This window comes from Sciurus vulgaris (assembly GCF_902686455.1).
Source record: "Sciurus vulgaris genome assembly, chromosome: 6".
Lineage (NCBI taxonomy): Eukaryota > Metazoa > Chordata > Mammalia > Rodentia > Sciuridae > Sciurus > Sciurus vulgaris.
Window position 1 is genome coordinate 9,100,012 of NC_136466.1, and position 13,122 is coordinate 9,113,133.

At 60.8% G+C, this 13,122-nt stretch overlaps 1 protein-coding gene across 1 annotated transcript in view; it reads left to right on the forward strand.

Annotated features, from left to right (window-relative positions):
• The window catches only part of STK10 (serine/threonine kinase 10), a 105,526-nt gene that overhangs the window by 7,301 nt on the left and 85,103 nt on the right, over nt 1-13,122 (forward strand). The window contains exon 2 of the mRNA XM_079145438.1: nt 9,572-9,736. Coding sequence (XP_079001564.1) covers nt 9,572-9,736 — 165 coding nt within the window. The remainder of the gene's footprint in view (nt 1-9,571; nt 9,737-13,122) is intronic.

Below are 13,122 nucleotides of genomic sequence, written 5' to 3' on the forward strand. Positions count from 1 at the left end.
GAAGAGGGACCCCATGTCCCAGCGTCTGTGGGCGGCGGCCTGAAGCACGTGGCCCTGCTTTTTCTCCAGGTCTCTGCTGCCCGCCCCTTTCAGGTGCTCAGGAGGGCTCCCGTGGGTGCCGCTCGGCCCCTCCCTGGCCCCCCAGGCCCCAGGGTCAGTGGGTCGGAGGTGGGTGTGGCCGGGGCGCAGGCTCAGAGGGGCGGGGCTACCCGTCCCCTCGGGCTGCAGGTTCAACGTGACCTCTGAGCAGGAGACCTGATTCCCCTGGATGGGAGCCTCAGGGCCTTGGGTCTTGGCTCTTCAGGGCGGCATCCTCAGCCGTGGCCACCCGCTGTGTCCTCAGCGAGGAGGGAGGAGCCAGCCCCCCGGGGCCACCTCACCTCCTGAAGTGCGGCACCTCATGACCTCGTCCTCCCGATGCTGTCACTCGGGTTGGCATGTCCGCGGGGACGTTGAGGGGCAGCATGCAGGCCTGGCAGGCGCCATGTGGGAGGCCGAGTGCCAGGCTGAGCCGGGTGCCCAGCAGCTTCGAGCTCAGTGAGGTCCCCTCTGCCTAAGAGCCTGGGCCCCAGCCTGTGAGGTGCTGAGAGGGCCCTGTGACTGGGGACGCTGTGGCCGGGGGGACAGGACGTGCCCATCTCTGCACACCTGCCCAGGCGGCCCATGAGTGAGGCGTGGCCACCCTGGCCACACCCGGAGGACCGAGGCCACCAGCCTGAGAATGAGTGAGTGCGGCAGGAGGAGGAGGAGGAGGAGGAGGCCGGCAGGGCCGGGCTGTGGGGTCCGAGGACCTCCTGCCCTCCGCCTCGGGCCTCCTGCCCTCCACCTCGGGCCTCCTGCCCTCCGCCTCGGGCCTCCTACCGCACTGGGTGGTGTGACTGCCCTGGGTCATGGGGGCGGGACGCAGTGACAGCCTGTGGGCCCCGTGCCCAGGGCGCGGGAGAGCCCGGGACGCCGTAGCCTTGGACCCATGGCCGAGCTCCCACGTGGCCGTCTGCCAGGGATAGACTCCTAGGTCTCTTGGGTTCACCCTGGACCTCCTCCTGTCCCACAGGGGGCAGGGCTTGCGTCCTCAGTTCACACCCAGAGCAGCAGAGAGGCCCAGAGAGGTCGGTGACTTGCTCAGGGCCACACAGCTTTTCCGTAAGCCTGAGCCTTGAACCAGGTCAGAGGCCAGGAGAGAAGCCCAGGTCCCTCTGTGTGGTGTGTCCCACGGCTGTGGGCCTTGGTGCCCAGCAGCTTCACCCTTCTTCCTGGGTGCCCAGCAGGGTGGCGTTGGTGGCCTCGCATACAGAGGAAGTGGCGAGGGTGCGGGCGGGGTGAACGGAGGAAGTGGTGGGGGCGGGGCGGGCGTGGGGGACGCAGGCTGCTCCTGGGGCACCAGGGCTGCTGGGACCGCAGCCTGTGCTGCAGGGGGCGTGTGCGGAAAGCGGGCCACTCACCTTCCGCCTGGGGCTTTCTCTTCCTCTTTCTGCTCCCTCTGCTGTTTTCCTCCTTCCTTCCTCTGCAGCCACTCGTTTTTCACTTAGCAACAGGCTGTTCCGAAGCCAGAATTAGGCTCTGAGGCTGGGGCAGTGGGGAGGGGAGGGAGTGGGTGCTTGCACTGGATATTAGAGTCTCCCCGCCAGCCTGGCTGGGGAGGAGGAACAGGAAGAATCACAGCCCTCCTGCCTCAGGGCCTTTGCACTGCTCCACTCTCTCCTGTGACCTGGCTGCTCATCCTGATGGCCCCACTCTGGCTATGCTGTGGTTTCCTTCGAGCACCTGTCCCCAACTGGGATCCTTTTGTGAATCTCCTTGATTATTTTCTGTCCTCTGTGGTAGACACCAAGTCCCCGAAGGCGGGGTGAGGGAGTGGGGAGAGAGGTTATGGGGCACAGGGCGCCCTTGCAGAGGGGTGGCTTCTGCTGTTCTACAGCAGGGTGAGTGTGGTCGAAGCAATTAGTTAAAGTATGCAATTAATTTATACTTCAGAATTCCCAGTGGGGGGATTATGAATGTCCCCAGCTCCTGTGTCCCCGGCACCTGGAGTGAGGCCTGCTGGTGTAGGTGCTGGGTTGCTCCCTGCGGGGTGGGGGACTGGGTGGAGGGTGGACACCCACTGGACTGCCTCCCTCCTCTGGTCAGGCCCGCGGGCGGTTGTGAATGTGCCCTGGCCTTCGTCCTGGGCTTCCTCCAGCTCTGCTTACTGCTGTGTGACCTTGGGCACGTCACTTCCCTCCTCTGGGCCTCAGCACCCTGAGCTGTGAAGTGTAAAGCTGGTAGTCTGCGTGGAGTGTGAGCGGGAGGCGGCCCTCGGGCCCTGCGGGCACTCAGGAGGGGCAGAAATGACCACTGCTGTCAGGACGGTGCTGGTGGGCTTCAGCCGGTTGTTGGGGTTCCTGGCTGGACAGAGGTGGGCTCCCCAAGGCCCCCACGGTCTCCCTTGCCCGGGAGGTGCAGCCCGGGGCTTCCTAGGGCCCCAGCGCCAGCTGATGGCCGCTCTGTGGAGGAAGTAGACAGGTGGGCTCCGTGGAGGGCGAGGAAGGCCTCCAGCCTCGCAGGGCGGGTCAGGGCTGGTGTGTGCTCTGTCCTCCCGTGGTCAGGTGGTGCGGGAGCCGGGGCACCAGAAGAGCAGGCTGGAGGGAGACCAGAGGCCGGTGCCTCTCTGCCTTGATCCTCCTTCCTGGAAAACCAGGCTGGCCGGTGTGGGGGCCAGGTGTAGCCCCAGCCTCCAAAGCAGAGGCCACGGAGAGCAGCCTCTGTCCCCAGGTGCCTCCTGTTGCGCCTGCACGTGTCTCATGGGCTCTGGGCTCTTTCTGAAGCCCCTTCCTTGAGGCCCTTGCTCTCTGCAGCTCTGAGACCAAAACCCTGGCTCCAGGCTGGGTGTCTCGCTCCATCACTCAGCAGAGCTGGCCTCCGCATTGCCGGGTCTCTGCAGAGAGTCCTGAGGGTCCCACGGGTCCCCGGCTGATGGCCGGGGGCAAGGGACGTCACGCTCTGAGCCTTGGTTTCCTTTTCTGCAAAGCAGGGATGATGGTCCCTCTCCCAAGCGGGAGCAAAGGTCACCCTGTGAGCCCAGGAGCCAGGCTGTGGCGGGGCTACCCAGCTCCACTCTGTGTCTGGCTGGAGGTCCTGTTGGCCAGGACGCAGGGACGCAGGCCCGCCTGGCCCTTTGGAGCACCTGGGGGTCACCTCTTGGAACTTGGGGTGCAGCCCTGTGTGACCGGAGGAGTGTGGCCGAGCCAGGGTTGGCCAGGTGGACGGGGGTCCTGACCTTCCGGTGGCGCCGTCTCCGGCTGCTCGCGATGACGCTGGCGCAGGGCTGGCACTGCCGGACTGTCCCGGCGCCCGCGGAGGAGGCGGATCTGCGGAATGCCCGGTGCTGGGTGCCTCTGCTCTTCTCGGGCACCGTCCTGTTTTTAAGGTCTCTTTCGTGACCGGGTGTTACTTTAGAGAAAGTAAAACGGCATGAAAGCGCCGTTGCCTGGAAACACGGGCCACCTGACCCCTGAGATCCAGCCTGCCCAGATGGCGGGTGGGCAGAGGACCCCGGGTGTGCCAGGGACAAGCCAGAGGCGGCCATGAGGACCTGCCGCCCTCCCGCCCTTGCTCCTGGCCCAGCCCCAGGGCTCAGGATGGTCCCGTCGCCAGGGCCACCCCTGCAGGCCCGGAGGCAGGGCCCTGGCCGCCCTCCCGCCGCCTCCACCATCCACCAGCGCTGTCTGGGGTGGCGTCCTCGCCGCTTCTGGAAGGCGGAGGCCGCCGGCTCCCACGGGCCTGGCCAAGTTGGACGGGTGGCCACTCGGGCCTGGGGACTCTCCTGCCTGGGGTTCTGGCTTTTATTTGCTGGCTCAGATGGACGTTGGGGCCAAGTGCTGCCCGTCTGTGCCAGGACGGCCTGCGGCCCTGTCCCCCGGGGTTGCCTGCCAGTCCCTGGAAGTGCTGCCGCCCTCTGCCTTTGTGCTTGGCCATCCTGAAGTGTCTCTGGTTCTGAGACTTGGCCGTCTTGTTTGTCGTCGGGCTGAAACTTGGCAGTTATGGACTGGGAAGTGGCTCTCTGCTCGGCAGGACGGTTAACGGTGTGCGTCCCGGCCGGCAGGGTGGCAGCTGCTCTGTGGAGCCATCTTCCAAGGCTGGGGACAGTAGAGGCCCAGAAGTCCAGGTCATCACGGTCCTCTCCTTCGCCTGCAGGACCCGGCTCATCCCCCCACCCACTGTCCATCCGTCCCCTGTCCACCGTCGTCCACCCACAGCTTTAAAATTCCCCGAGTGTGCGCTGCCACCAGAGGGACACGGGTGTTGGAGGATAAATGAGGTCTTAGGCTTTGAAGCCGACGCACTTCCTTGCGTCCCCAGGTGGTCCCGGCTCCGTTGGGAAGCGAGGCCCAGCGTCCAGGCTCCGAGCACCCGGCCGTGGCGTCACGCGTGGGCCTCCAGGCGAGGTCCCGGCCTTTCCACCCTCACACCCTTTCTGGGAAGGTGACCTCTGGGTCTGTGGGGATGGGCGCTGGGTGGACGGACGGGCACCCGTGGGAGTCCCCTCCCAGAGATGGCATTGGAGGGCGGGAGTGGCCGTCCCAGCTGGAGGCCAGGCGGCTGCTCTGGGGCGAGGCCCACCAGCCCCGCCGCCTCCCGCCTGTGGTCATCTGAATCCCATACCCACTCGCCGCCTCCGCACACGCGCTGTCCGTGCGCTGTCCGTCTGTCCACCTAGCCTCCTGTTCTGCCTTCCCGCCGAGGTTCACCCTCGCCGGCCCTCCTGTCCCCCTAGCCGCCTGCTCAGTGTCCTGCGCCTGTCCACCCTGTGTCTGCCCATCTGGCCCGCCTGTCCGTCCCGTCCTCGCCTCCTGCCCTCTCCTCCATCTCTCCACGCCCCTGTCCGTCCCTGCTGGTCTCAGGCTGGGATCCCTGAGCACAGGCTAGACGAGGGGTCACGGCCAGGTGGACACTGCTGTGCACGGCGGGGCAGGGTGGCCTTGCTGAGGGCCGGCCAGGCCCCAGCTGGACGGTGAGCGCTCAGAGGGGACACCCAGGTGGGGGTCGGCGAGGAGGGTGCCGGGAGCGGAGGCCCCAGCGGGGCAGCGGGGTGCCCAACAGTGGGCAGGGCTTCATCTTGTCAGCCACGGGCAGCTGGGGAGGCAGAGAGGAAGAGGCCAGGGGAGGACCGGCACAGAGCGGGCGGCAGTGCCCCCTGACCTCGTGTCGCCGCTGCCCTGCACGGAACCCTGACTGGGAGATGGGCAGTGGCCCTCAGCGCGGAGGCCGCGTCCCCAGGCAGGTCCCCACAGCTGCACTCTGTCCACACACCAGGCCCCATTCGGTTCCAGCGGCCGGAACCCTGTGTGGCACAGAGCCCCACTGCCGTCCAGTGCAGCGGCCAGGAGCGGAGACCTTTGCCTGGCCGGCCCCGTCCTCGGCTCTGACCCGCTGCCCGGGCTGGTCCTTTGGCAGGTCAGCTGGGAGCCTTCCCCGGCGCCCCAGGTTGCTCGGAGCCTCGCGGGCCGGCCGGCTCTGCCCCCACTCCCCCCTCCCTTTTTCTTCTTTCTAGAAAAGGAAGCACACATTTCTTTTCTTCCTCCCCTCGGTACTGGGGACTGAACCCAGGGACGCTTAACCACAGAGCCACGTCCCCAGCGCCCCCCTGTTGTTTTAAATTTTGAGACAGGGTCCTGCTAAGTTGCTGATACTGGCCTCAAACTTGTGATCCTCCTGCCTCAGCCTCCAGAGTGGCTGGGATTGCAGGCATGCACCACCACGCCCAGCCATTTGTTACCCGTAAAAGACTGGCGTGGTCTATGGCCTTGCCGGCTACGAGGGCGCCCTTCCCCACACCACCCCTGAGTTTGTCACCGCCACCATGTGTTCCTCCTAATTCCCCAGGTCCGGGATTATCAGCTGACTCCCCTGTGAGGTCTCAGTGAATGTGGCTTTGTTGGTCACGTGGGTTTGTGAGTGAAGGTGGCTTGTGTTTAATGTATATTTCATGGTGAAACTCTTCCATCGATGTCTGCACTCTTCTGGAACACCCTCAGAGATGGGAAGCTCATTTCCTCTTTGGTGGCAAGTGACAGAAGTCCCAAAGGGAGTTTATTGTTTTTCACATATTTGAGAAATCTAAGGGTAGCCGCCTTCAGGAACAGCTAGCTCTAGGCGCTCCACAGACTCATCAGCACTCTGCCCACCTCCCTCCTGGACCTTGCTTCTCGGTCTTGGCCTCATTCTCAGGCAGGCTGTCTAAAGGCGTCACAGGATGAGTTACAGGCCTCTCCAGCCTTCTACCCCATCGCTTTAGCAACTTTTTCTTTAGTGTAAAGAAAAAGCTATTTTCCTGAAAACTTCAGCAAAAAATGCAAAACTAAAACACAAAAAAAAAACCCCACTCAGGTCCGACACTGTCGGCCTGCCTTGGGTCCCACATCCCCCTGAACCAGGGCCGTGAGGACACTCCGCTTGCTGGTTCCAGGTGGGGTCCATCCCTCATGAGTCCCTGGGATCGGGTGTGAGAGAGGCGGTTCCCAAAGCCCAGAGGGGAACGGGTGCTGGCCAGGTCCTGCTGCCCCGGCCCCGGGCTCATCTGCAGGGGTCCCTGGCGGCTCCCAGGCATGCCGTGCAGGCCTCTGCCGTCTCCTGGGGACGAGCTTCCCCATCTGCAGAGCGGGCGTGGGAGTTGGGGGCGGGCCTCAGGTTCGCTGTGACCCCGAGTTCCACGCTATGGGTTACTTCCTGGGAGGAGGCAGGAGGAACGTGGAGGCCGCTGGGAGGGAGAGGGAGGCTCCAGGCCTGTCCCCTGCCGGCCACTGTGTGACTGGCTCTCAGGAATCCCCCAGCCCTGAGTGGGCTGCTGGGCCCTCTGGTGGCACAGGGCTGCCCCACCTCCTCTAGGCCGGGCAGCCGGGCACAAGGGGCAGGATTGTGCCCATGAGGTGTCTGGGCCAGAAGACACAGTGGCCGCTGTGTCTCCCCAAGGCTGTGGGCCGAGGCGTTAGTCACTGCTGGCTGGCGGCGGGGGCCGGCAGAGGACCCCTCACCCTTGGCTGGACCCCGGCTGGGGGAGAGATGGACGTCAGAGGCCACAGACAGCCGCTTGTTCTTTGTGCCTCTTTCCTGCCTCCTTAGGGCACCCTGCGCTCCCAGGACCAGCCTGTCCCCACGGTCATCCCACAGCACGGAGAGAGCGTGCCTCAGTTCCCACTCTGACTGCCCAGAGGGGAACTGAGACCCGGGCTGGACCGCTGCCGAGTTCACAGGCACCTCTGGCAAAGAAGTCAGGCACCAGGACTTTGAAACCAATTTAACTTCTACCCTGTTATTCACTTGCTGTGTGACTTTGGGCAAATGATTTCACCTCTCTGAGCATTGATTTGAGGGGTGGGTACTGGGGATTGAACTCAGGGGCATTCGCTCCCCAGCCCTATTTGTATTTTATTTAGAGACAGGGTCTCACTGAATTGCTTAGCACCTTGCTGTTGCTGAGGCTGGCTTTGAACTCGTGATCCTCCTGCCTCAGCCTCCGGAGCAGCTGGGACCACAGGCACGCGCCACCGCACCTGGCCATGAGTCCACTACATGTTTACCATTATGCTCGTGATGGACAGATGTGGAACGTAATCGTGGGGATCCAGCGGTGTCCTCCAGTGCCCTCTCTGGCTTCAGGGCCTCCGACTTGGTTTCACGTCATGTTCCCTTTGGGGCCAGCAGGCTCGGGTTGGCTTCTGGATCTCAGCTCTTCAGCCGTTGTTCTGCGGTTGCTTTCAGGCTGCTTGGGGACAGGCCCCTGCGGAGCCACTCGCTGTGGCCAGAGGGGTGCAGGGTTCCATTGGCCAGGGTGAGTCGCCCGCCTCCCTCTAGCTGTGGGGATGGACCTGGGTGCCCTGCAGCTTAGCAACTGGGAACAGGATCCGGGCCCCGGGAGGAGAGACCAGGGCAGGCTGGCCGTGCCGAGGGAGGGCAATGCGTCCACGCGCAGGTTCCCCTGGGCGAAGATTCTTATGCTCCAATAGAGCGGCCGTCCTGGTCTGCAGAGGGGCCGAGTAAGGGAGGGAGTGGGCAGAGCTACTTCCTGGCCACACAGCGAAGAGGACACGAGGCGGAGTCAGGCTGCACCGAAGCCCACGCTCCTGGTGGGTCCAAGGCCTTTCCGAGCCTCAGTCGGCCAGCCTGGGAAATGGACGTGTGGGCTCACGCCTGCCTTAGTGGCTGGTGGGCTGTGGGCATGCTGGCCCGGCAGGGCAGGCCTTGCAGAAGTGCCTGGACCCGGGCTCCTGAGCGGCAGGCGTGTGTGCAGACCACCTCGCTGCCACCTGAGACGGACCACCGAGCTAACAGAGGACAAGTGGGGCTCATCCCAGGGTGGGTGGCACGCGCCGTGCTCCGCTGGCTGCCTGTGTCTCCTGCGGCCTCGGGCGACGAGCTGTTGCTCCACCCAGGCTTGTAAAATATTTAATTTTGTCCAAGTCACGTTCTGGTCGCCGTTTCCCCTGATGCCTCCCTGGCAGCCTCTGGCCTCTGAAATCCCAGCAAGGTGCGGGTGGTTGGTGTCCTGCGTTGACACTGGCGCCCCCCAGGAGGCCCGGCCCTGGCCAGCGCTGCCTTTCAGGACGGCGGGCAAAGCAGGTTCGGTCCACTCCTGGGAAGTAGCCCTCACCTCCTCCACCTTTAGGGGAAAACGTCCCTTTTCAGGAAACTCGGGGCGTAAAGGTGGATGACGGAGGGGCCTGTGCCCTGCTCAGCATGCTGGCCTGCCTGGGGCTCCGGCCCTCGCCCGGCCCTTCCTCTGCTCTGCATGAAGGAGCGGAGCCCTGGCTCCTCCTGCAGGTGAGGGAGGGCTGTGGGCCTCGTGCCTCCTGACTCAGATGCTGTGCAGAAGTGAAAGGGTCTTTGCCAGCCCTCGAGAGGGGACAGAAGAACACCAAGACATCGAAAGCTGGGCACAGGATGTGTGTGAGGAGGAGCCGGGGACGGGGAAGGAGCCACCAAGGCAGGACCAGGCCTGGCCCCTGACCCCGCTGGGCCGGATGATAGAGTGGGTGCTGTAGTCTCTCTGGCCTGGGGGCCTCGGACGGAAGGGTCTCGGGTGTCAGGCACGTTCCACCTGCATCTTCCCGCCTGCAGGCGAGATGATGAGGGCCTGGCCGTGTGAAGCCCTCTTCTCTGTGCCCCTCCAGCCTGCTGCCAGGCAGTGTCTTTCCAGAGTTTTCCACATATTCAGAGGCCCCTGAGCATGTGTCAGGGCACAGTGTGCTACTTTTGGTATAAAAAGTATCACTTTGGTCGATGAGCAGGGTGGGTGTCTTGCCGAACAGCTCAACCATCTTTGGCATTGCTGTTGGTAGCGCTGTCCCGTTCTTGGATCATTCTCCCCGAGAAAGGGTGTTGTGCGTTTGTTGTTAGCCCTGTTCCCGTGCTGACCCAACGTGCCGCACGGGCCACCGTCAGCACTGTGTGTTGGAGCCACAGCGCCTGGTCCCGCGCCTGGTCCCGCTCTGCACATCCGGCCTGTTTTCACACTCTGCGGGGCCCTCTGGCTGCCTTCCAGGGTCTGTTTCCTGCCCAGCATGCCTTCCTGACCTTCTGTGTCTCCGCTTTGCAGGCCAAGAATAAGGAGACGGGTGCCTTGGCCGCGGCCAAGGTCATCGAGACCAAGAGCGAGGAGGAGCTGGAGGACTACATCGTGGAGATCGAGATCCTGGCCACGTGTGACCACCCCTACATTGTGAAGCTCCTGGGCGCCTACTACTACGACGGGAAGCTGTGGGTAAGGTGACCCAGCGGCCGGCGCGGCCTGGAGCCCGGAGCGCTGCTTACAGGCCACTTAACCCTGGACCTGTCGGGCCCTGAACTCCCTGCGCACGGCGGGGCTGCACGGCACAGTGGGCCTCCCTGGAGGCCTGGCGCCCGACGTGCTCCGAGCTTCCAGTGCTGCCCTCATGGCTCGGGCTCCAGGGTGCGTTGGGTTTGGGGTTTTTGGATGAGGAACGCTCCCCGGGTGAAGCCTGTGCAAACAGCCCCAAATCCCAAATCCGAAACACCTGCACCCTGAGCACCTGGGGTCAGGGGTTCTCGGCCGTCCATTCTAGATCGGTCGGGGAGCCTGGCCCAGGGACAGTGTCGCCTCCGGTTCCAGCACAGCCGTAGCTCCGTGGCGCTGAAGGAGGCCCAGAGCCCCACTGCAGCACCGCGTCCTGTGCTGAGCACGGTGCAGGGCAGCCTCTGGCCCCATCTTCCAAGCTCAGCCTCACCCTCGGCTGGCAGGGCGATCCCGAGCCCCGCTGCGTGATGGGACCCTACCTGCAGAACACCTCCCGGAGCCGCCCGAACGTGGCGTCTCTCAGTTAACAAGACCCCAACGTCCCTGGATGTCTGCCTCTCCAAAACAGGTGTCGCCAGGATTCACGTGGAAAGCATCGGCTTTGTGTCCCCCAGGTTCAGTACGGCGTCAGAACAAAACGACGTGCAGGAAAGTCTCAGGCAGAAATTCCAGATGCGGGTGTGAGAACCCACAGAAGGGAGCCGGGGCCGCAGGGCTGGGCACCTCAGGTCCTGCCGGTGCCGGAGCCCAGGCCTGGGCCGCACGCAGCAGCACCTGTTGCTGGTGGCCCATCACGAAGGGGTGTCCTAGCCGGTGCAGGCTGTCACGATGTGGTTTATGTGTAGAGAGGGTTTTACTGCGCTTTACTTCAGTTTTAGGAATTGGTTTGAACCTGAAGAGTGATGTTCTATGATTTTTCCCACTTAATGGGGAGCTGAATACTGGCTCATTATTGCCCCAAACGCCTGGGTTTTAGGAACAGAGTCTCTGGTGCCAAGTGGAGGAATCTGTTCCATTGGAGACAAAGGCTTTTGAATAGCTTTCTGAATGATGACGCGATCTTGCAGTTAGACTTGGTTGTCAGAGGCAAAATCAGTGTAAGACACGTGTGCCTGCAGGTCTGTCCGTTTTTAAGGTTCCCGCCTGGCTCTCTCTTGTCTATCTCTGTGTTTTTGTTTGTTTGTATCCGTTACTGGCCCCTTAAGACATGGCGGTGCTACCTTGATCTTACCAGTAGCCCTTGGGAGGAGGTCTTGCTGAACGGGCCACCTGTCAGGATAAGCCTGACTGAGAGAAGGACGGTTTGCTGTGACACAATCTGGCCTGGGAATGGTTTCTGGATTATTCAGTCTTGCCTTGAAGTCGGTCTGTCGGGGGTAAAGTGCAGGGAAGAGGCTGTAAGGACCGATGCAGCTGCATAAGGGGCCAGAGCCGACAGAAACCAAGTTGAGGATGCACAGAGGCCTGCCTCTGGTGCCAAGGAGAGCGGGACCCCAGAGGAAGGCTTTAAGGACTGAAGTCCTCCCAGCTGCTTCCCAGCCTGGTCCGCGCCTGACAGGACGCCCTGTTGGGCCGTTTGTCCGTCACTGGGGCAAAGCCACTCCTGCTGTAGCACCCTGGGGAGGCTGCAGGTCAGCAGCTGCACCCGCAAAGGAAAACGAACAACAGAAACCGAGGCCGCCAGGTCTTGTAGGCGGCCTCCGCAAAGGCACCTTCAGGGGAGCCTGGGGACAGGGCAGGAGAGGGCTCCCCCGACCCCGAGTGCCTGGCGTAAGAAGCCCGGGGAGCCTCGGGCACAGCTGACGGGGAGCTCCCTCCGAGCCGCTGGCATTGTGATAATGACCAGGGAGACGTCAGGCCAACCCTGCTCCACCCCTCGGTGCCCCGGGAGAGAAAGGGTTGAGGCGCAGCTGCCGTGAGCTGGACTGTCTGATTCCGCTCCTGGGGTGCAATTTGTTGTGTGAATTAAATGCACAGATGACGTTCATAAGGACTGTTTCAGAATACGAATTAAAGAGTCTGAAGCTGGAAAACAGATGTAAGAAAGTTATAGGTATGGAAATATATTTTAGTATGGAAAATCATAAGGCGAAAGAAATGTTTCTGAGCCAGGCACGGTGGCGCGTGCCTGTCATCCCAGAGGCTGGGGCAGGAGGATCTCAAGTTCAAAGCCAGCTTCAGCAATGGTGCTGAGCAACTCAGGGAGACCCTGTCTCGAAATAAAATACAAAATAGGGCTGGGATGTGGCTCAGTGGTTCAGTGCCCGGAGTTCAATCTCTAATACCCCCCAACCCCCAGAAAAGAAATGTTTCTGGGTGAGAAATTATTTTGTCTGGTAAAGTAATATTCTTGTGCTAAAGTCCAAGATGAGAGGACAAAACTCATGATGTAAGCAAGTGATAGAGTATCAACGCCAGTTGTGGAAGGTCTGTGGAAGGTAGAGCTCAAAAAGTCTGTGTGTGATTAAACTGACTGTAATGAGCTCAGGCAAAGTTATTTAAATTTTAAGGTACTGATATGAAGCAAAGTCTGAAGCATTGAGCTACTGTTATCTGTTAAGATGGATTTTCTTTTATCTGTTAGGTTTTATTACTTAGGGAAATAAGTCTTAAAGGAATTAGGTTTTTTACCTGTTTTAAAGTCTTTTAAATGATTATTTCCTAACTGGTTAAATAAACAACCCATATTTTAGATTATAACCATATAGTTGACACCCTAAATATATGTGACTAGATATGTTTACACGTTTGAGAACTACATCTGTCTGAGCCTTGTGGCAGGGTTATATAAAAGTTTATGAAATGATAATTTATCTAGGTTTCAGTAACACGGTTCCCTAACTGTGTGAGAGTGAATGCTACCCTTTGATTTGCTAGCACTGCTGACCCACGCAGGGCTGTGAGAACATTACCGTACACTCTGGATTCTAAAATTTTAAGATAAACTTAGTTGTGTGTAAAGTTTAGGAGAGCACTTTACCAAGTCGGTGTTCAAGCTAAAACTGTCTGCTGCAGTAATCCCCTTCCGATGTATACAAATGTGGTCGGTATTTATTTATGTCATTTAATATTTTATAACTGGATAAAGGTTACTCGTTGTCAATAAGTTACATATTAAATTTTGTGTTCCTCTTTACACGGGGATGGAAATCTAAATGTATTTTTGGAAGGTAACAGGAGAGCCCCATCTGTTTAAAGGTAACACTGTAAAACATGGAAGCATTTTGCCACTCTTTCCACAAAAAGAAAGTTAAAGCTCTCTTAGCCTTGATTCATGTTGCCGGTGTAGTTTTTGTGTTGTGTTGGTTGTGGAGAGCCCCCCTTACCTGAGA